A 21,413-nucleotide genomic window follows, 5' to 3' on the forward strand; every position below is an offset into this window, starting at 1 on the left:
AGACACACCACCAGGATGTGGTAGAGGTGGTCCTCACGGAGGATGTAGCAGGGCTGGACAGGGACTTATGTACAGGGGAACGGGCCCTCACGGAGGACGTAGCAGGGCTATCTGTGTATTTATCTGTTCTATTATTGTTGAATTTGTGAATGATATGTTACTCCCTAACTATTATTATATACCTGATTGTAACCTGTACAGTTCTTTTGCAAACGTTAGCCCCCTGAAGTGTTGTGTATTTATATATAAAGTTTATTCTGTTTTCTGAATCAGTGTGGACTCGTGGTGTGTTTGTTCATCGTCTGACATTGGCACGTTTTATTACAATATCAACTACTATACTAGTCCAAAAGTTACATATGACTGTAGTTATCATAACTGTACATGTCCTACTCTAATGGATCTTGAACGAAACGCGCATTTTTTAAATTAAGTTGAATTGCTGAGTTGCGTTTGCAACTTTATGAGAAAATGATCTGCTGATCAGACCACTCTAACAGGAGTGTTTGTCCGTGAATAACACCGGCTATGCCCGGGGTAGAAACACAAGACTATAGCTGGATAAGGTCTACACGGTCTACACGGTCATTTTAAGCCGTCGACCAGCCCTCTACGACCACGGGAAGTCATGTTAAAAGTGAAGATACTTCTGTTAAACTAAGCTAAGCTAAACATCGCTAATCGCTAACTCCCACCTGGGCTTAAAGTGACAAGTAATAACGTTGTGAAAAAAACCGTCAGATCAGATAGATATAAGGGTTATTTTGATAAACCGGATACATTTTGTGAATATATATGGTTACTTTCTCGCCTGAAAACATATTAAAACTTCATAAAATGACATATTAACACTTGTAGAGCCAAATTAAAGCTTTTCGCTAATGGCGGTGTCAGGGAAAAACCTTCCGCTGGGCAAAAGCTACCGGGGGTGCGGCCTAACGCGTCACGACCAGCTGGCACGCGCACGCGTCACGACCAGCTGGCGAGTGTTTTTGAAACCTCCGTTTTGGCCGCCATTAGCGAAAAGCTTTAATTTGGCTCTACAAGTGTTAATATGTCATTTTATGAAGTTTTAATATGTTTTCAGGCGAGTAAGTAACCATATATATTCACAAAATGTATCCGGTTTATCAAAATAACCCGTTTATATAAAGAAAGAAACGGAGGTCTGATCAGCAGATCATTTCTCATAAAGTTGCAAACGCAACTTGAGCCCTGGACTAAGCATCCTAATATGTCATTTTATGAAGTTTTAATATGTTTTCAGGCGAGAAAGTAACCATATATATTCACAAAATGTATCCGGTTTATCAAAATAACCCGTTTATATAAAGAAAGAAACGGAGGTCTGATCAGCAGATCATTTCTCATAAAGTTGCAAACGCAACTCAGCAATTCAACTTAATAAAAATAATGCGCGTTTCGTTCAAGATCCATTAGAGTAGGACATGTACAGTTATGATAAGTACAGTCATATGTAACTTTTGGACTAGTATAGTAGTTGATATTGTAATAAAACGTGCCAATGTCAGACGATGAACAAACACACCACGAGTCCACACTGATTCAGAAAACAGAATAAACTTTATATATAAATACACAACACTTCAGGGGGATAACGTTTGCAAAAGAACTGTACAGGTTACAATCAGGTATATAATAATAGTTAGGGAGTAACATATCATTCACAAATTCAACAATAATAGAACCAGTATGTTACACAGTCAACTGTTAAGTGGGACAATGACAATCAACGGCCTAATCTCATCTTAAACCTCACCAAAACTCTCAGGGTGGGTGTAGGATGGAGAGAGGAGAAGGCAGGGTAGGTGTAGGATGGAGAGAGGAGAAGGCAGGGTGGATGTAGGATGGAGAGAGAGAGAGGAGAAGGCAGGGTGGGTGTAGGATGGAGAGAGAGAGGAGAAGACAGGGTGGGTGTAGGATGGAGAGAGAGAGAAGGCAGGGTGGGTGTAGGATGGAGAGAGAGGAGAAGGCAGGGTGGGTGTAGGATGGAGAGAGAGAGGAGAAGGCAGGGTGGGTGTAGGATGGAGAGAGAGAGGAGAAGGCAGGGTAGGTGTAGGATGGAGAGAGAGAAGGCAGGGTGGGTGTAGGATGGAGAGAGAGAAGGCAGGGTAGGTGTAGGATGGAGAGAGAGAGAGGAGAAGGCAGGGTAGGTGTAGGATGGAGAGAGAGAGGAGAAGGCAGGGTAGGTGTAGGATGGAGAGAGAGAAGGCAGGGTAGGTGTAGGATGGAGAGAGAGAGGAGAAGGCAGGGTAGGTGTAGGATGGAGAGAGTATTTTCCAGATTGTACACAGATAGCCCTGCTATGTCCTGTCTGGTGTAACAACAACAAATGCGAGGCGATGTGCATCAACACACACAGACCCCTGGGTTAGCCACATAGCCACATAGCTGCTAAGCTGCCTGACAACCATGTAGGAAGCTAACCTGCTACTGCTAGTCATCGGATGTGTGATCTAACCTACCTAACGACGGATCGGTGTGTGTTTTGGTTAGGGTGTGTGATCTGTGGTTCGTTAAGCAGATGATTACATGGCGAACATGTGTGAACATGCGTGTGTGTGTGTGTGTGTGTGTGTGTGTGTGTTAGCTCGGGTGTGTGAACATGCGTGTGTGTGTGTGTGTTAGCAGCTCGGGTGGCTAAACGCGACGTTTCATGGTTTTGGTGCGTTGCGTTCTGGCTTTAAGATCAGTTAACTAACTAACCATTAACCACTAGTTCACCAGTCATTAATCACCAGTTAGTCGTTTCACTGGACAGAAACAGCTTTGTGGGGATGGTTAAACAGTAACCTGTACGTTCTCTCTCTCCATCCTACACCCACCCTGCCTTCTCCTCTCTCTCTCCATCCTACACCCACCCTGCCTTCTCCTCTCTCTCTCCATCCTACACCTACCCTGCCTTCTCCTCTCTCTCTCCATCCTACACCTACCCTGCCTTCTCTCTCTCCATCCTACACCCACCCTGCCTTCTCCTCTCTCTCTCCATCCTACACCCACCCTGCCTTCTCTCTCTCCATCCTACACCCACCCTGCCTTCTCCTCTCTCTCTCCATCCTACACCCACCCTGCCTTCTCTCTCTCCATCCTACACCCACCCTGTCTTCTCTCTCTATCCTACACCTACCCTGTCTTCTCCTCTCTCTCTCCATCCTACATCCACCCTGCCTTCTCCTCTCTCCATCCTACACCTACCCTGCCTTCTCTCTCTCCATCCTACACCCACCCTGCCTTCTCCTCTCTCTCTCTCCATCCTACACCCACCCTGCCTTCTCTCTCTCTCCATCCTACACCTACCCTGCCTTCTCCTCTCTCCATCCTACACCCACCCTGCCTTTTCCTCTCTCTCTCTCCATCCTACACCTACCCTGCCTTCTCCTCTCTCTCTCCATCCTACACCTACCCTGCCTTCTCCTCTCTCTCCATCCTACACCTACCCTGCCTTCTCCTCTCTCTCCATCCTACACCTACCCTGCCTTCTCTCTCTCCATCCTACACCTACCCTGCCTTCTCCTCTCTCTCTCCATCCTACACCTACCCTGCCTTCTCTCTCCATCCTACACCCACCCTGCCTTCTCTCTCTCTCCATCCTACACCCACCCTGTCTTCTCCTCTCTCTCTCCATCCTACACCCACCCTGCCTTCTCCTCTCTCTCTCTCCATCCTACATCCACCCTGCCTTCTCCTCTCTCCATCCTACACCTACCCTGCCTTCTCCTCTCTCCATCCTACACCCACCCTGAGAGTTTTGGTGAGGTTTAAGATGAGATTAGGCCGTTGATTGTCATTGTCCCACTTAACAGTTGACTGTGTAACATACGTATACTGGTTCTATTATTGTTGAATTTGTGAATGATATGTTACTCCCTAACTATTATTATATACCTGATTGTAACCTGTACAGTTCTTTTGCAAACGTTATCCCCCTGAAGTGTTGTGTATTTATATATAAAGTTTATTCTGTTTTCTGAATCAGTGTGGACTCGTGGTGTGTTTGTTCATCGTCTGACATTGGCACGTTTTATTACAATATCAACTACTATACTAGTCCAAAAGTTACATATGACTGTACTTATCATAACTGTACATGTCCTACTCTAATGGATCTTGAACGAAACGCGCATTATTTTTATTAAGTTGAATTGCTGAGTTGCGTTTGCAACTTTATGAGAAATGATCTGCTGATCAGACCTCCGTTTCTTTCTTTATATAAACGGGTTATTTTGATAAACCGGATACATTTTGTGAATATATATGGTTACTTTCTCGCCTGAAAACATATTAAAACTTCATAAAATGACATATTAACACTTGTAGAGCCAAATTAAAGCTTTTCGCTAATGGCGGCCAAAACGGAGGTTTCAAAAACACTCGCCAGCTGGTCGTGACGCGTGCGCGTGCCAGCTGGTCGTGACGCGTTAGGCCGCACCCCCGGTAGCTTTTGCCCAGCGGAAGGTTTTTCCCTGACAGCGGCCAAAACGGAGGTTTCAAAAACACTCGCCAGCTGGTCGTGACGCGTGCGCGTGCCAGCTGGTCGTGACGCGTTAGGCCGCACCCCCGGTAGCTTTTGCCCAGCGGAAGGTTTTGCCCTGACAGCGCCTTACAGGGTTATACAGGTTTGGTCGCCTTGTAATCAAGTGTGACATGAAGCAGCAGTTCTACCTCGTCGTCAGTCCACACAAATATCTCCTTTCTAACTCTGTTTGTGTTTTCCGCCATTGTTCTTCTTCATGTGATTGTTCATCACACGAGTTTTGCGCATGCTCTATTCTTCTTCTCTGTTTTTGGTGTAATTTGTGGTAACGTTACAGCATTTTCAGTGGTTTCGTTTGGACGCACATTATTTCTTGAGACGACTTCGTGTTTACGGAATACATTTTTTTTAAATGAAAAAGAAAAAGATGCTGGTCATCCCGGTCTGTGGAGAGTCGTTTTTGCCCTCTGCTGATCTGTAGCTTTGTCGTCCCCAATGTCTGCTGCTTCACCTTGTTATTAGGAACTGCCATCTTTGAAATGTTAAGGATGGAAGCAACCTGACACTCACTGTATCCCTCTGCCAGTAAAGCTAGAATGTAACCCTTCTTTTCCTCACTTAAAACCTTTCTTTTCAACTCTTTTGGTATGATGTATAGTTATTTTTTTATTCCAATTACTTTTGAGGTACTACTAGCACTGTTTTTGCCATCCAGCTGGTCCTATTGCAAGAGAATAGTGATGACCTCAGCAGTGGTTTTCATACAGTACTTTTCCTTGTTAAATAACATTCGGTTCAGGCGATCACCTAATCAGTACCTCAGAATATACCAGTACCAGTACCAGTACCAGTACCAGTAGAATGAGGTGTGTCTGTGTTGGAATTCAACAGACACTGGAATGGAATGGCTGCCCTACATGTAGAAATACTGATGCTTTTTCTCCCCCAGAGCTGTATAGCTGTATATACTGTATATACATGTATGTATATATAATACTATATATTAGTATTTTAGAGACTAGAGAGATTTCTTTTTTTTCTTTTTTTTTTAGAAGAGAAAAAAAAGTCCTGTCTTCCTAATAAAGACTTCTTTCTTTCTTTCTTTCTTTCTTTCTAAACTCAAAGATAAAAACAATGTACTAAGTAATTGCTTACTCTTCCTCAGATAGGCTCTTGGACAAAGACAAATTCAGTCAAATCAGAATGCAGCAAAGCCGCAGAACGTTGAGAACAGAAGAGAAATTAAAAAAACAAAAAACAAAGCCATGCCGAGGCTTAGTCTATGAACTTGTTCAGAGGATTCATTTTTCATTCAAATGAAAAGATGAACCGTTATTATTCACTTCCAAGTCCCTCGCTGATGACGTCCGACACCCCTTATGTTTTATGTCCCAGATCAAAACGTGAGTCTTCACCCCAAATAACTGCAACTGCTTGGTTGCAAAAACTACTTGACAGTAGCCACCACTCCTACACTCACCCCCACCGCCAGAACCACCAGGGAACAAGCTGATACATCCCTAAGCCCAGCATGACAGTCCCAAACCTCCCTCTATGCCGGGTGGATCTGAGAGGGTTGTAATGACTCCATTTCAAAGGAAATCCTGCCTCTCTTGCTACTGCCATGTAGACCCTTTGATCTCTTCCTATCTCCTCCTCAAATCTTTTTTTCCCCAAAAATTCTAATTAAGAGGGAAGAAGGAAAGACGAGTCTAGGGATGTCGCCACGGACGGTTTCACAGGAGATGAATCACACTTCGGAGCGACTCACTAATTTAAGGGGCCTCACCTTTTCAATTGGAATAAAAAATCAATATTCTTTCTGCATCAGTATCCTCGGAGGTAGCGTACAAACTAATGGGCCGTGTATTGATCCGGGAGAAATTAAAAATTAATTAATGTAAATGGGAATGATCATGTCCCTAGATAACACAGAGTTCCATTGAATGTGTCTGATCGAGCACATTGGATACAGTGTTGGACAAATGTTTAAAAGGTTAAAGTGTACACTTGTGAAATGAATTAATGAGAGAGCAACATATGACTCATAACAAATTAGGACTTCAATTGACACACACTTCGGTTTCAAATTTAGAGTCGGAATGTTTTACCACTCAACATCCCCCTAGGATATCTGGTTTCTCATATCTCTTGTGTTTTTATAGAAATCTGCCCTCAGAGTGGGTGGGTGGAAAAAGGCTTTGATGGAAATATGCCAACAGCAAATCAAAAGGGTTCAGGGCCTTAAATTGTTCAAATCATGGAGCCAAATTCAATGGAAAGCATGAGGTAAGCTCCTTGTTGAGATGCTGAGGGCCCACTCTACTCTCTCTAGTGCATTCCCATGATGTTCTGCCTCTCAGGAATTTGATTTACTTGATTTTATTTTTTTGGGTTGAGATGTTGACTTGGCAGACATCTTGCCTGTTTTGTCTCCACATTCTCATTAGAACTGCCAGCTTTCATGATGAATATGCAGGTGCACAATACAATATGGACCGGCAATAATTGAGGGATTAAACTTTTAAGCCGGTTTAGTGGGGAGACGTGTGGAGTGGCGGCTTTATGACGCTGATACAGAATCTAATACAGCAGACACTCGTTGCGCAAAGGAAGATAGATTTCTGGTGCTGAAGTCAAAACTCACCACTATAGAAAAGTAATCTCAGCGAGCACTGTTGTGCTCAATGTTTGGTTTGGGAATGCCACAATGCTTCCCACGTAGCAGAGTAAGAAAAAGCCTAGAAGAGAGACCGGGAGCTCAGAATGCGAGTAGGGAAGGGGGATTGGTTGGATCTGCTCTCATCGAGCGAGAGCCATGATTGATTGGTTGGCAGGTCTCACCTGTGGGCGTGGGTGTCCGGTGACCAGACAGGTGAGTTCCAGGGTCTCTCCTTCTCGGATGGTGTAGACCCTCTCAGTGTGCCTTTCCTCCTCCACGTTACAGGCGTGGCCCGAGTGCACAATGCGGACGGTAGGGGGCGCTGTGGAGGAGAAAACACAACAATGCACACATTAGTCATTTATATAGACACATAGCCTATATCTTTTGTAAGCATTCGAATGCAGTCACTTCATTCAATTGTTCATGGAATTCAATTGTTTCCTCATGCTTACAGTGTAAATGATTATCCCTGATAGCTTTTGAGGGAAAGGAGGAGATATGTGGCTGCATACAACTAGACAAAGCTTTCTTCACACAGCTTTTTTGCATTAGAGCTCCAATTAAATAAAATAAAAAATCATATTTTCTATTTCATCCACTTCACTTTTTTTTTGCAAAACACTGGTGCATCCCATGGCCTCTCTCTTTGATTTTTCAAACGGAAGTAAATATGAATCGATCGAGACAGTATCAGGAGCGGCTTAGATGGACAGGTTATCAGCCTAAACAGTGGCAGAGGAGAGGACCTTAGGGGCAGGTAGTTTTACTTAATTGATTTCTGTTTTGCTCCAATGGTCACCCAGCTTGACTCAGCGACCCACCACTGAGAGACAGACTTATGCTTTCATGATTACAGTTTGGCCAAAAAAGTAACTGCGGGTACGATGTATCGGGTACAATGTATCCTGTTGACAACTGGCTTTGTTCATCTCTTTTTGGCCCTTTCTCAATGGTTAGGTACTTGATTCCACTCATCCTGTCCTCCACTCGCTTCCACTTGTTAGATATTCTCTTCCATTTCTTTTTGAGACGGCAGTAAGTGGAAGACGTGTGAGAGGACGCAAGATACCAAGTCTTTAACAATATCTTACTAGCCTAGAAAGGGTCACTATTTTCGTAGCCTTGTTCTAACGGTTCACTCTGAGCAGCTCACAGCTGTCTGTCCGCTTGCATAATTACTGCACAGGTGCACAGGTGTGTAGTATTTTTCTCTTCTGCTCTGCTGGCCCAAATGATGGTGATGAGGACTGAAGCCTGCCCAGGGTTCACCCAATCACAGACCCACAGGGAACTACAGATAGGCTGTAGACACTACAGATAGGCTGTAGACACTAATCCCAGGTCAGTTTTGGATTTACCCAACCCCAACATTTAATGTTTATGGTTAGGATTTATAGAGGGTTAGCTGAAGCTAGGTGTGTGACTGTGGAACAAGCCTAAAAGCTAAAATACTGTAGCTGAAGCAGAATCAGACGGTCTAGTTTCCTGTGTTAGGCCTCTCTCTGTAGACCCAGGCCCAGATGCGGAGCAGCACAGAGTCACATTAGGCCCTGTCTGGTCTCCATCACTAATGAATGTAGTGAAACTCCTCCTCTAGGCATTGCACTGGGAATAAGCCACAGGCTGTGTTCGGAATGGTATACTAGCATACTGCATACTAGCATACTCAATGAGTATATACTGCATACTGCCTACTAAATTCATAATAAGTATGTGAAAACCAGCCGACCATTTACACTGTATGCATACTGCCTCCCAGAATGCATTTCGCCGGGAGCGGCGAATTTAAACCTCCATTTTAAACCTCCATTAGCTAAAATATGTAATTTTGGCTTTACAAGTGTTAACATGTCATTTTATGAAGTTTTAATATGTTTTCAGGCGAGAAAGTAACCACATATATTCCCAAAATGTGTCCAGTTTACCAAAATAACCCGTTTATATATCTGATCTGATGATTTTTTGCGTCTTCTGTTCGCTAGCTGCGTTCGTAAATTCGCCCTGGAAATATCAGCACTCATGGAATGCTTCTTGTCCAATCAAATTACCTGGTCCCTTTATGACGTTGCACCCAGTCTGCACACTCAAATATGTGTAAAAAACGATGTTTATTGCAAGCTTTCGGTCCCCAGGCTATCGGACAATGTAAACAAAAGCTGTATGACGGGTTTGTACGACGCAGTTTGACGAGGCTGAAAGCGCACAGGGTTGCCAGATGGGATTGACAATTTACAGCCTAAACTTTCTATAACCTCAAAATCAATTAGCCCATTAGGCGGTAACCCGCCCCACCTGGCAACCCTGGACGCAATCCTGCAATCCTGGATGCGAAATGCATTTTGGGAAATAGGACCCGAGTTAGTGTCCATCGTAACTGACTTAAATTTTCGCGGAAGTAATTGCTCACATACTATGCATACTCAAATCTCGCATACTGTACAGTGTGAACGCACTACATACTCAAAATCTACGTCATATCTAGTATGAGTAGTATGCTAGTACGCTATTCCGAACACAGCCGCAGTGCCTCCATAGCCACATGCTAACCATTTGGCCTTGCAATCTCTTTAGTGCCAACCCCCCCCAATTGGTTGTCTCATTCAGTCTCCCACATCTTGTTAGCATAAAGCCCTTCGCTGTGTATTCAGCCACACTAAATGATGCGCATAGATTGATTAACACTGGGATTGGTGCTAACAGGAAAATGCTAACCAGCCATCCACATGGACAGAGGCTGCAGTGGCTCTCTCTCCATTAGGGAATGACTCCACCAATGGTAAATGCAGAATAGAAAGCCTGGTTGGATTTAAGGGAGCTTCACACAAGGCTGCCACTTAAAACAAAGGAGGCTTAGAAAAAGACCCCAGGGAACCTGGCGAACAGTGTACTAATGTAATTTACTCCAATAAGCCAGTATCTCTACAACATGCTATAAGTCCTGAGACATGGCAAGAGCTGTTTGAGGAAACTGGAGCAACAGCAGGAATTCATTATCTAGAACACACAAAAAAGGCATACACACGTGTGTGTGTGTGTGTGCATACACGCATGCACACGCACACACACACACACACTCACACCCACACACACACAAACATGCATGTTCATGCACACACACACCCACACACACAAACACGCATGTTCATGCACACGCACCCAGACACCCACCCACAAACCCACACACACACGCACACCCACACACCCACCCATCCACACACACACACACACACACACACACACACACACACACACACACACACACACACACACACACACACTCAACTGTATGCAGTGCAACTGAGAACTGCCACTTACAATAAACAGCAATCAGTTATAGCTAGGTAATCCCAGTTAAGTGTTACAAGCCAGTTTACACAGTAATCACACTACACATCACACTGTTTATTTCCATTCCCATAGAAAGGCCACTTACATCAGAACTGTCATTATCCTCTTGTTTCTTTCACCATGTTATGGGAGTAACTGCGCATAATCATACGCATTTGCCTTCCCATATAGAGCAGGTTGCCATGGCGATGACAGGTGTGAAGTATGATGCAGTTCGGAATGCAGGTAGACGGTGTAATGATGAGAGACAGTGGGGTGTTTATACAGTGATGCTTGAAAGTATGTGAACCGCTTGTGCAATTATAGATTTTTTTTGTTTTTTACCATGAAATCTTTATTTACAGTTTTTCTCTATCACTTTATCACTAACATCGGAACCTCAAACACAATGACCAAAACCTGAAAGTGAAACTGGTGTATTTTATCTCACACCAATCCTTCACAATGACAAACACATTTCTTGCTTATCACTCATTTTGCAGCTCTAAACTACACAGTTAACAAAACGCTAAATACAATTCTCTACATTTTGCACAATCTTCCTTGATAAAATCTCTTGTGTTCACATGGAAAACACTACCATTCAGAATGCTAAACTCAAACCACCAATCACACAATCACACTCCTCATAGGGCAAACACTGATTAGTATATCAGGGCTGGATTCGTCATGCCAGGCGATACTTTCCCATCTGCTTGGCCAGGGAGAACATTGCCTGTGAATTTGACGAGGTCTTATGGCCTTTGTGTAGAGTATATGCAGAAGGCTTATTTTATTTTTTCTATTGTTTGTTCTGTATGAAGAACACTTTATAAATCCAACTGTCATTGCTGAGATCTGTGCAGGTATTTCAGAATTTAAAAAAAAAAAAATCTTGTATTTGTGTGTTTTATATTTGAGTATGAAAACATAACAGTGTATAACAGGCTACTGTATGTATGTAGTGTAACAATGAAAATGCAAAAGGCCTACTGATAATCTTATCATAGTGCTGTTTTCCGCTGATCATAGTGTTTTCCATTGTGCACATCAGTGTTCAATTGGTTGTTACAAGTGTCTATTCATTTCATTTTCATGTCATTTTATCTGACATAACAGGTTTACATTGACCAATTCCATATGTTGGTTAGAGGGAATCATGCATGTGGTAGGAAAACTAAATTATAAAGAAATTAGTACAGGTGCAAAAATAAGTTAACCTCTTCAGTCAATAGCTTGTGGCACCTCCATTAGTAGCGATAACTTGGAGTAAACAGTATCGTATAGCCACTAATCTGTCTCTGACATCTGTTTTGAGATGTTTGCTCACTCCTCCTTACAGAAGTGAGCCAGTTGAGTGAGGTTTGAGGGGTGTCTGGCATGAACTGCCCACTTCAGGTCCTGCCACCTCAATTAGATTTAGGTCAGAATTTGACTTGCCCTCGTCCAAAGCACAAATTCTTTATCCTGAGCCATTCTTTGGTAGATTTGTTTGAATGCTTTGGGTCATGTCTTGTTCAAAGACCCATTTCAGCCCAGGGGCCTCATTTATAAAGCTTGCGTACACTAAGGTGCGTAAGCACATTTTCCCGCAATTTTGGGATTTATAAAAACTGTGCGCACCTCTAGGCTACGCACACTGTGGTCCATGCGTACGCATAGAAACTGGAGAAATGTCAACTGCGACTCCGCTGGCAGAAAGATGAAACAGGAGAAACGCTTTGAAATGGATACAATTTCCACCAACATAAATCGAAATATTACCTCACATATCATGAATTACAAATTCAATTAAATATGATTCCCGATTAAACTGTACAACATATTTGAGGGGTTGTTTAGATATCTCCCTTTGTATTTATTATGCTAAATAATGTTTTTTCTTTTAGATTAGATTAGATTCAATCTTATTGTCATTGACAAGTACCAAGGTTGTCACAAGGAAAGGCAGTTCGTCATCTAACCTGCATTGTAGAAAAGCCAAGCATGTTTCAAGTTTATTGTTACGTTACATTAAGAGAGTAAAATTCGTACGCTTCGGTTCCTGACATTGCAGCACAAGACATAAGGCAATGGGCATAATACAAGATAAAAGTGACAATATTACAGCTAAGACAGGATACACTAGTGATGCAACTAATAGATAGTTCAGTTATAAAGTGTCTGTGCGCTTAAAGTTTTCGTAGTCCGTATACATGGGGATGGGGTGTACTTGGGGATGATAGTCAATTGTCTACAGTGGGCCTGTTCATGTTCTTTACTGTATGGATATTGCAATCATTGGACATTGGGAATGTTACCCTTATGAAGAGGTACATTACTGTGAAGTCAATGCGGACGGTGGTCAACCTCGCGCTACGTGCAATGAATATGAATGTAAAAAGTACATATATTTGCATGAAAATCAATGTACAGTAAAGATATATATAGTGTGATGCGTACAGGACAAGGACCAATAAGATATGTGCAGTCCTTCATAATACGTGAGAGGCAATATTTCTTATGTCGGTGGAAATGGTATCCATTTCAAAGCGTTTCTCCTCTTTCATCCTTCTGCCAGCGGAGTCGCAGTTGCTCATTTCTCCAGTTTCTATGCGTACGCATGGGTGCCAGTGTGCTTAGAGGTGCGCACAGTTTCACGCCAAGTTCCTTTTTTATAAATCCCAAATTTGCGGGAAACTTACGTACGCAAGTCACACACAAAAAAGGGGTGGGACAAGACGCTCGTTCACGTGTGCAACATTAGAGTTGATTGTGATTCATAAAGGGAAGCAGGCGTGGAGCTTGCAAATTCCACTGGCGTGCGCACCGTTTTATAAATCCGAATGTTGGTGACGTGTTTCTTGTTCTTGCTTTGCAAAGGTGCGTAGGTACGCAAAGCGAAGGTACGCAAAGCTTTATAAATTAGGCCCCAGCTCCTTGTCTGATGGCTTGAAGTTCTGTTAAAAAATCTCCTGGTATACCAAAAAAGTCATGGATCCTTTAATGATGTGGAGTCGGCCAGGTCCAGAGGAGGAAAAGCAGCCCCAGATCATGACATTTCCACCACCATGCTTGACTGTTGGGATAAGGTTCTTTTGGTGGTAGGCAGTGTTGGGTTTTCGCCAAACATGACCTAAATTTACCAAAAAGGTCAATTTTGGACTAATCTGTCCAGAGCATGGATGGAACGGGCAGAAACAGATGGGCATGTCCAGATGGTCTCTGGCAAAGTTAAGAAGGGCATTTTTATTTTATTTTTTTAAATACAGCAGAGGCTTCTTCCTAGCAACCCTCCCACGAATGCCATTTTGATTCAGTGTTCTTCTTATTGTTGAAGCATGCACAGTTACCTGAGATGCAGCAAGGGAGGTCTAAATATTATGTTTGGGTTGGTTTTTACCTGATTTGTTATTTTTCTTTCTCTCTCTCTGGGATATTTTGTCTACTTCTAGGCCGAGTTGCTGTCATGTTAAATGCTCTCCATTTGTAAATGATTTGCCTCATAGTGGACTAATGGAGTTCAAATCTTATATAGCCTTCCGCAGACTGATGTGCTCTCACTAACCTCTTCCTGATGTTCTCTGAGATCTCCTTTCCTATCGGCATGGCATGGTGTGTTTTGCATTCACCTGTATGGATAACACAAAACTGACCAGGTTTCTTATCTCTATCAGAGTCCCACCCAAACTCTTTCCTAAAGATCTCTCCTTCAACTGGTTCATTTGGTACCCAATTATTTATCCACCTGATTCTACTTACCTACTTGATTTAACCAAGGCAACTTGGGTTCACTTATTTTTGCACCTGCACTAATTTCTTTATCATTTAGTTTTCCTACTACACACATGATTCCCTCTAAACCAACATATGGAATTGGTAAATATAAACCTGTTATGTCAGATAAAAAAGAGTGGTTCTGATTAAATAAAGATTTCATGGTAAAAACAAAAACAAAATATAATTGCACAAGTCACATACTTTCAAGCATCACTGTACATCACTAAAACAGGAGGCCCCCTTCATTAACATCTTAACTACATCCTAAAGCAAGGTTTTTAAAACATGGCCAGACTTGAGGTCTGCATCGCCGCTGGTTCCCTTCTGTCCTCCTCTCATCAAGGAATGTGACACCAGGTGAGTGGACTCTCTGCCCAATCAATGACAGGAATCAATCGGCCGCCAACAGGAAAAGAAAACGAGCAGCATTGATGGCAGACCTCGAGGCCTGGATTTAAATGCCGATGTCATGAATCCTGGGAGTATGTTTTCTGCTCTTCCCCTCTCTCCTACCCCACCCTCTCCTCTCCTCTCCCCTCCCCTCCCCTCCCCTCCTGTCCTCTTCTCTCCCCATCTCTCCTTTCCTCTCCCCTCCCCTCCTGTCCTCTCCCCTCCCCTCCTGTCCTCTTCTCTCCCCATCTCTCCTTTCCTCTCCCCTCCCCTCCTCTCCTCTTCTTTCCCCTCCTCTTCCCTGCCCTCCTCTCCCCTCCCCTCCCCTCCCCTCCCCTTCTCTCCCCTCTCCTCTCCTCTCCTCTCCTTTCCCCTCCTGTCTTCCCTGACCTCCCCTCCTGTCCTCTTCCCTGCTCTGCCCTCCCCTCCTCTCCCCTCCCCCCCCTCCCCTCCCCACCTCTCCTCTCCCCTCCCCACCTCTCCTCTCCCCTCCTCTCCTCTCCTCTCCCATCCTGTCCCCTCCCCTCCCCTCCCCTCCCCACCTCTCCTCTCCCCTCCTCTCCTCTGCTCTCCCATCCTGTCCCCTCCTTTCCTCTCCCCTCCTCTCCTCTTCTTTCCCCTCCCCTCCCCTCCCCTTCTCTCCCCTCCCATCCCCTCCCCTTCTCTCCCCTCCCCTCCCCTCCCCTCCCCTCTCCTTTCCCCTCCTGTCTTCCCTGACCTCCCCTCCCCTCCTGTCCTCTTCCCTGCCCTCCCCTCCTCTCCCCTCCCCTCCCCTCCCCTCCCCTCCCCTCCTCACCCCTCCCCTCCCCTCCCCACCTCCCCTCTCCCCTCCTCTCCTCTCCTCTCCCATCCTGTCCCCTCCTTTCCTCTCCCCTCCTCTCCTCTTCTTTCCCCTCCTCTCCTGTCCTCTCCCCTTCCCTCCCCATCTCTCCTCTCTTATCCTCTCCACGGCTGTGGGATATAAATGGAAACGGAGAGGCCGCAGGCTGGGTGCAGGAGGCCCTGTTCTGCCTCTGTTGTTTCCTCTAAATGTGATATCACTTCCCCTTCTGTGGGAACATAACACGTGTGTATGTGTGTGTGTGTGTGTGTGTGTGTGTGTGTGTGTGTGTGAGTGTGCGTGTGTGTGAGTGTGTGTGTATGTGACTGTGTGACTGTGTGTGCGCGTGTGTGTGTGTGTGTGCATGTGTGTGTGTGTTGGAGGAGCGAGTCCCACTGGAGAGGGGTCTCCATGGGCTGACTGTGGGAGACCGAGACAGCTTTATCCAACACTGCAAATGCAGATTAAATTGGATTTGGCTAAAAGTGAGCCTGTCACTATGGGCCTGGACTGCCAGTGTGGCATAGGGAGTTCTTGGCAGAGGGAGAGACTGTAAATTTGAGAAACAAATGAAGTTGAAAAAGCCCAAACAGCTGGGGCTCGTTGACGCACGGCTTAATGTCTTCAGACCAACCCCCCAGGACTGTTAACCATGTTCTGCTTGTTCTGACTGCATTGTGCTTCTCAGTCTGTGTGCATGTATGTGTGTGTCTGTGTGTGTGAGTGTGCGTGTGTGTGTGTGTGTGTGTTTGAGAAAGAAAGAAAGAGAGAGCGTGTACACGAGAGTGTGAGAGAGTGAGAAAGAATACTACACACACACACACACACACACACACACACACAATATGCCATATACACAAGGACAATAGGCAAAAAGTGAATCGTTTCTCTTTGGGTTTATGTTATTATGTTATCACACACAGACCCATTATCCTGAGGAAACCAGCACCACCAGTGTGGGCACTAAACTTCTGCTAACGTCAAGAGGGTTTGTGGAAAGGGCTTGTTTCAACAGTACCATAACAGTGAATAATGAGATCAGAAATGAAGTACAGTAATAACACCATGTAGATGGACATACTAATCAAGGCCTAATCATGGACTAATGTAGTCACACTAAAAGTGACCAACATAACATGAACGGATAATAATAGAAGTTATTTTGGCAAACAACAGTGGTTTAAACACAGCAATAGTATAGTACAATGGAATAAAACCTTGGGAGCATATGAATGGTGTGTGTGAGTACCCCCTCTCTTTGTTGCCATTTCATCTACTCTGCACCTGCAACATCAGCTGGACGTGTGCACGGCCTATACTGTATGTTCTGAAGAAAATGTGAGTGACCCCCGGATTGGGTTGCCATTTCAGCACATGCATACATTATAACATCACCCGCACGGGTTGCCAGAGTGTATCGATCACGCACGTTAATGCACTGGCATGCAATCCCCTGCCTAAACTGTTATTGTAAATTAGTCTCTGTATGGATCCGGCTTTGCACTATCAGCATAGAAAATGTCTCACACTGCAGCACAGTGGGAGAAACACAGGCATTTTTTTTATCCAGAATAATCCACAGGGCTATTGCGGAGAAAAACTTTGAAGTGTGGATCTCCGAATTATTTTTAGGGTGAAGGAAATAGTGAAAATACCACCGCTCATCCGTGATCAAACTTAGCTGAGGTGCTGGAGCTGAAGAGTATCAAATAGAGTGCAAAAAAGCAGCATCTGCACACTCAAATCTGTGCAAGAAAAACGTTGTTTGTTGTGAGCTTTCGGTCATAGACCTTCTGCAGGCATTGTCTGCTTTATGCCTGAAGAAGGTCTATGACCGAAAGCTCGCAAAAAACAACGTTTTTTTGCACAGATTTGAATGTGAGGATGCTGCTTTTATAGGGTGCAGGAAATAATCAGGGAACGTCATTTCAATCAGGAGGAGGGCGCGTGGCGAGTCGTCTTTCATGACCAGAGCGGACTAATTGAGGTTTGATGTCTGAAACGGGCCACTCTGACATCCGTTAGCTCATTATTAACACCAGGATTATTTGTCTATACATATCTATACAAAACCCTACCACGCCCAGCTGCCCCTCTCAGAGCTTACGCTGCTATTTATAGACACACATACACACACAACACACACACGCACGCACACACAACATGCACGCATACACACACACATGCACGCACACTAACAGGATCGGGTCAATGGGTCCCGAGGAGAGAGGGAGATACAGAGCCCATGTCTGTCCTCCTACGGGAGGCACTGTGGTGCAGTAGCGACTACATCTAACGGATACTACAACATCCTCCAGAAATCCTACATACAGCTTAAAATGGAGCACAAAATATAAAAAAATAAGAGAGTTGCATTGAATACTGTAGATACTATTCAGACAATTGCTGGGTGACATTGACTAGATAATTGCAGTGTGTATCCTAGTTGCCTAGTGCGAGAGCAGCATGTCGAGGCTTATGTCCCTGTCCATGGTGCTGAAACATTCATGTGCTGTTTGAGTGCCATAGAGAGTCCTATGGAGCAACAGTGACAACATGGCTGTGCCTTCTGAATACAAACACGGCCGGATGTTGTGAGCTAACAAGCTGTTACAAGGACACAACCTTGTGTAGGTTGTCTTGAGGTAACACACGCCCACACACGGACGCACCCACCCACCCACCCACGCACGCATGCACACGCGCACACACACACACACACACACACACACACACACACACACACACACACACACACACACACACACACACTTTAAGAGACATTTATTAGTGCCCTTGAGCACATCGTTGTCCCTTTCAAACCTTATCTTCCTGATTTATAACTATATCAGATGAACATGTAATAGGACCTAAGGTATGTGGTTAGTCAACCATGTTTCTAATTCCAATACCCACAAAAAGAGATACGGTATCGATTTATAAGCAGGTAAGGTTAATACATTGTGGAGCCATTGTTTACTGTACTGTATATGTGTGTCCTTAGTGTACACAACTTGTATTCAGTCGATGTTTATGTTCCCCAAATAAGAGATATAAATGTGTAGATCTTTACGAGGCCAGGGGTGGTAAGGGGTGGTAAATTTATAAAGCTGTTAAGGCTAGCCCTTAAGAGTTAACAGTGTCTGCTATCTCAGGGTACCACTGATTAGGAACACTCATTCTACTGAGGTTTAGAGCTGTACCGGGTCCACTGACACCTCTATAAAGTAGACGATGACACACACACACACACACACACACACACACAGTATATCACAGTGTTCCAGTTGACTAAGCCTCTGTGGGTTTTCCCTATCCTCTTCTCCAGTCTCCCCGTTTGTGGTGCCACATTGGCATAGTAGCCCTGTTGTGCCGGGTTGATTTCCCTAAACAACACTAATCGGACATCTGTAGGGGAGGATAAAGCCCCAGATTGGCTGAAACCAAGAAGCAGCTCGCTGGCGATAGGCTGAGACCAGCTAGCACAGAGGTGATTGGCTACGACGAGCCAGACGCAGTCTTTTATGGTTAGCTATTGTGAGCCAGGAGGAGCTCACTGAGGACGAAGTAACTATCTGGCAAGCCTAGGAAGATTGTGTGTAGCTGGCCAAGAACTATCTGATGATTGGCTGCTGTGAACCTGAAGCTAACTGATCGGCCTATCAGTGCCCATGGTGCAGGCTGGCTGATGGGGTTGCCTGCTGGCAGGCTTATCCAGGGTTATCCATAACCCTTTCATAGGGGTGTGTGTGTGTGTGTGTGTGTGTAAATTTGTGTGTGTGTGTTTGTGCATGCGTGGCTTTATGTGTGTGTGTGTGTGTGTGTGTGTGTGTGTGTGTGTGTGTGTGTGTGTGTGTGCATGTGCGTGTGCATGTGCGTGTGCGTGTGAGTGTGTGTGTGTTCCATTGGGGAGCTGTGCTGCTAAACCGTGCCAGCGGCCGCTAACACCTCATTATTCTAACCCAGGAAGGAATTGGTTTGGGAAAACTCTCACCAAGCTATGCTCCTGTGCTAGACGCTGGAAGTCTACTAGTAAACTTGGATTAAGGAAATTCCTTGCTGTGTTGTGATTAATTAGGCAATCATTACTTGAGGAAATATGTAGCTAGTATACTGAAATAGTGTGATCTTTTTACACAAGACTTGCTACAGTGCACGTCCCTGCTGATTGAGGGATTGTTGGTTTGTTTAGATGAAAGGTGTCGTTTACTGTAGCCACACTAGCTCGGACTCCCCCCATAATGGAAGAGGTGCTGGGAGAAGAATGCATCCGCTGAATTTTACAGAATAGAGAGGAGTTGAGTAAGCGGAGGCGGAGATTTCAACACGATTTTTTTTGGGGGGAAACAGGGAATTTAATGCACACAGCCCACCTGGGAAATGCTGACATTTCCGAAAACATATTCAGCTAACTCCAATGTTTCAATCTCTTAGATTGTTTTCTAAATGGACAGTACAGATTGCTGCTTAATATTATTATATTAGTATTACAATAACAACAAACTGACGTAACATAAATTACATTCACAATCTCTCCTTCATGTCTCGTCATTCACACCAATTAACAGGGAGTTAATGTTCTTTTCCCTGTTTGTTTATTAACTAATTAAGGCTAACAATGTTGTTCACCCTCCTATACATCACCCTCCTGTAGCATCAGTCTTCAGAATCGTGTTTCAACTGTGTGGTTCTAACAATGTAAATCTAAACTCCTCAAAAAAAGTTTGGAAACGTTATTTCAGTCGATTCTTCCTCCCCTTTAATAATACCAATTGGTATTGTATTTTATATCGTTGGAAAGCCTGATTGGTCACCGTCACAAGGAGGTACAACTTGTAAGGATCATACATTCATGGAATGAGTAACACAGCTAAGCGTGTGGGTAGCGCCCCAATTTTCTTTGCCAAAATCCCCTGCAATATTCTTCTGTTGGTATTCACTCTCGTTTTGAGCTTCAAGTGCTGGCAGGTGTATGTCAGTCACAGGTGTGTGACTGGCACCTGAATGGCACCTAATTGACAGGAATGATATTCTGGGGCGAGTGGCGATCCCATATCTCCAGAATCTGGGACCTAACTCCATCCTCCATGATGACAACGCTCGCCCCCACAGAGCCAGGATCATCACAGAGCACCTCCAGTATTTGGGAGTGGAGAGGGTGGAATGGCCTGCCGTGAGTCCAGACCTCAACCCAATTGAACACTTGTGGGATCAGCTTGGGCGTGCTGTACGTGCCAGAGTGACCAACGCATCCATGTTGGCTGACTTGCGGCAAATCCTAGTTGAGGAATGGGATGCCGTCCCACAGCAGTGTGTGACCAGGCTGGTGACCAGCATGAGGAGGAGGTGCCAAGCTGTTGTGACTGCGTATGGATCTTCCACACACTACTGAGGTCCCTGACAATGTAAAATTAATAAAGTGTAAAAATTGCCAATATGTGTTGTTTTTTCCTTATTACTATGGGAGAGTGCAATCATCCAATCCACCAAGCAACTCAAAACGAGAGTGAATACCAACAGAAGAATAATGGGGATTTTAGGCAAATATTTTTGGGCCGCTACCCACACGTTTAGCTGTGTTGCTCATTCCACGAATGCATGATCCTTACAAGTTATACCTCGTTGTAAAGGTGACTACTAATCAGGCTTTCCAACGATATAAAATACAATACCAATTGGTATTATTAAAGGGGAGGAATAATCAACAAAGAAAGTGTTTCCGAACTTTTTTTGAGGGGTTTATATCCTCATATACAATGGAAGGGACTGATCATTCGCTAACAACATGCTGTAAAGTACACATCAGAAACGGCCATTGGATACAAGAAAAATATATTTTATTTTATTTTGTATTTCTAGTGATAACATGTTATCAAAACAAGATATATTTTGCCTATAGTGCATCTGTGTTGTATAACTGTATATAGAAAGTAGACGAGTCTTGTACAGAAGACTGG

The 21,413-nt window shown here is 44.3% G+C and overlaps 1 protein-coding gene across 1 annotated transcript in view; it reads right to left on the minus strand.

Moving 5' to 3' along the window:
* Positions 1-21,413, minus strand: part of LOC308175418 (MAM domain-containing glycosylphosphatidylinositol anchor protein 2) — a gene marked incomplete at both ends in the record, with an annotated part of 202,491 nt that overhangs the window by 104,725 nt on the left and 76,353 nt on the right. The window contains one exon of the mRNA XM_080550231.1: positions 7,340-7,479. Coding sequence (XP_080406357.1) covers positions 7,340-7,479 — 140 coding nt within the window. The remainder of the gene's footprint in view (positions 1-7,339; positions 7,480-21,413) is intronic.

This window comes from Nansenia antarctica (assembly GCF_963989245.1).
Source record: "Nansenia antarctica genome assembly, chromosome: 1".
Taxonomy (NCBI): domain Eukaryota; kingdom Metazoa; phylum Chordata; class Actinopteri; order Argentiniformes; family Microstomatidae; genus Nansenia; species Nansenia antarctica.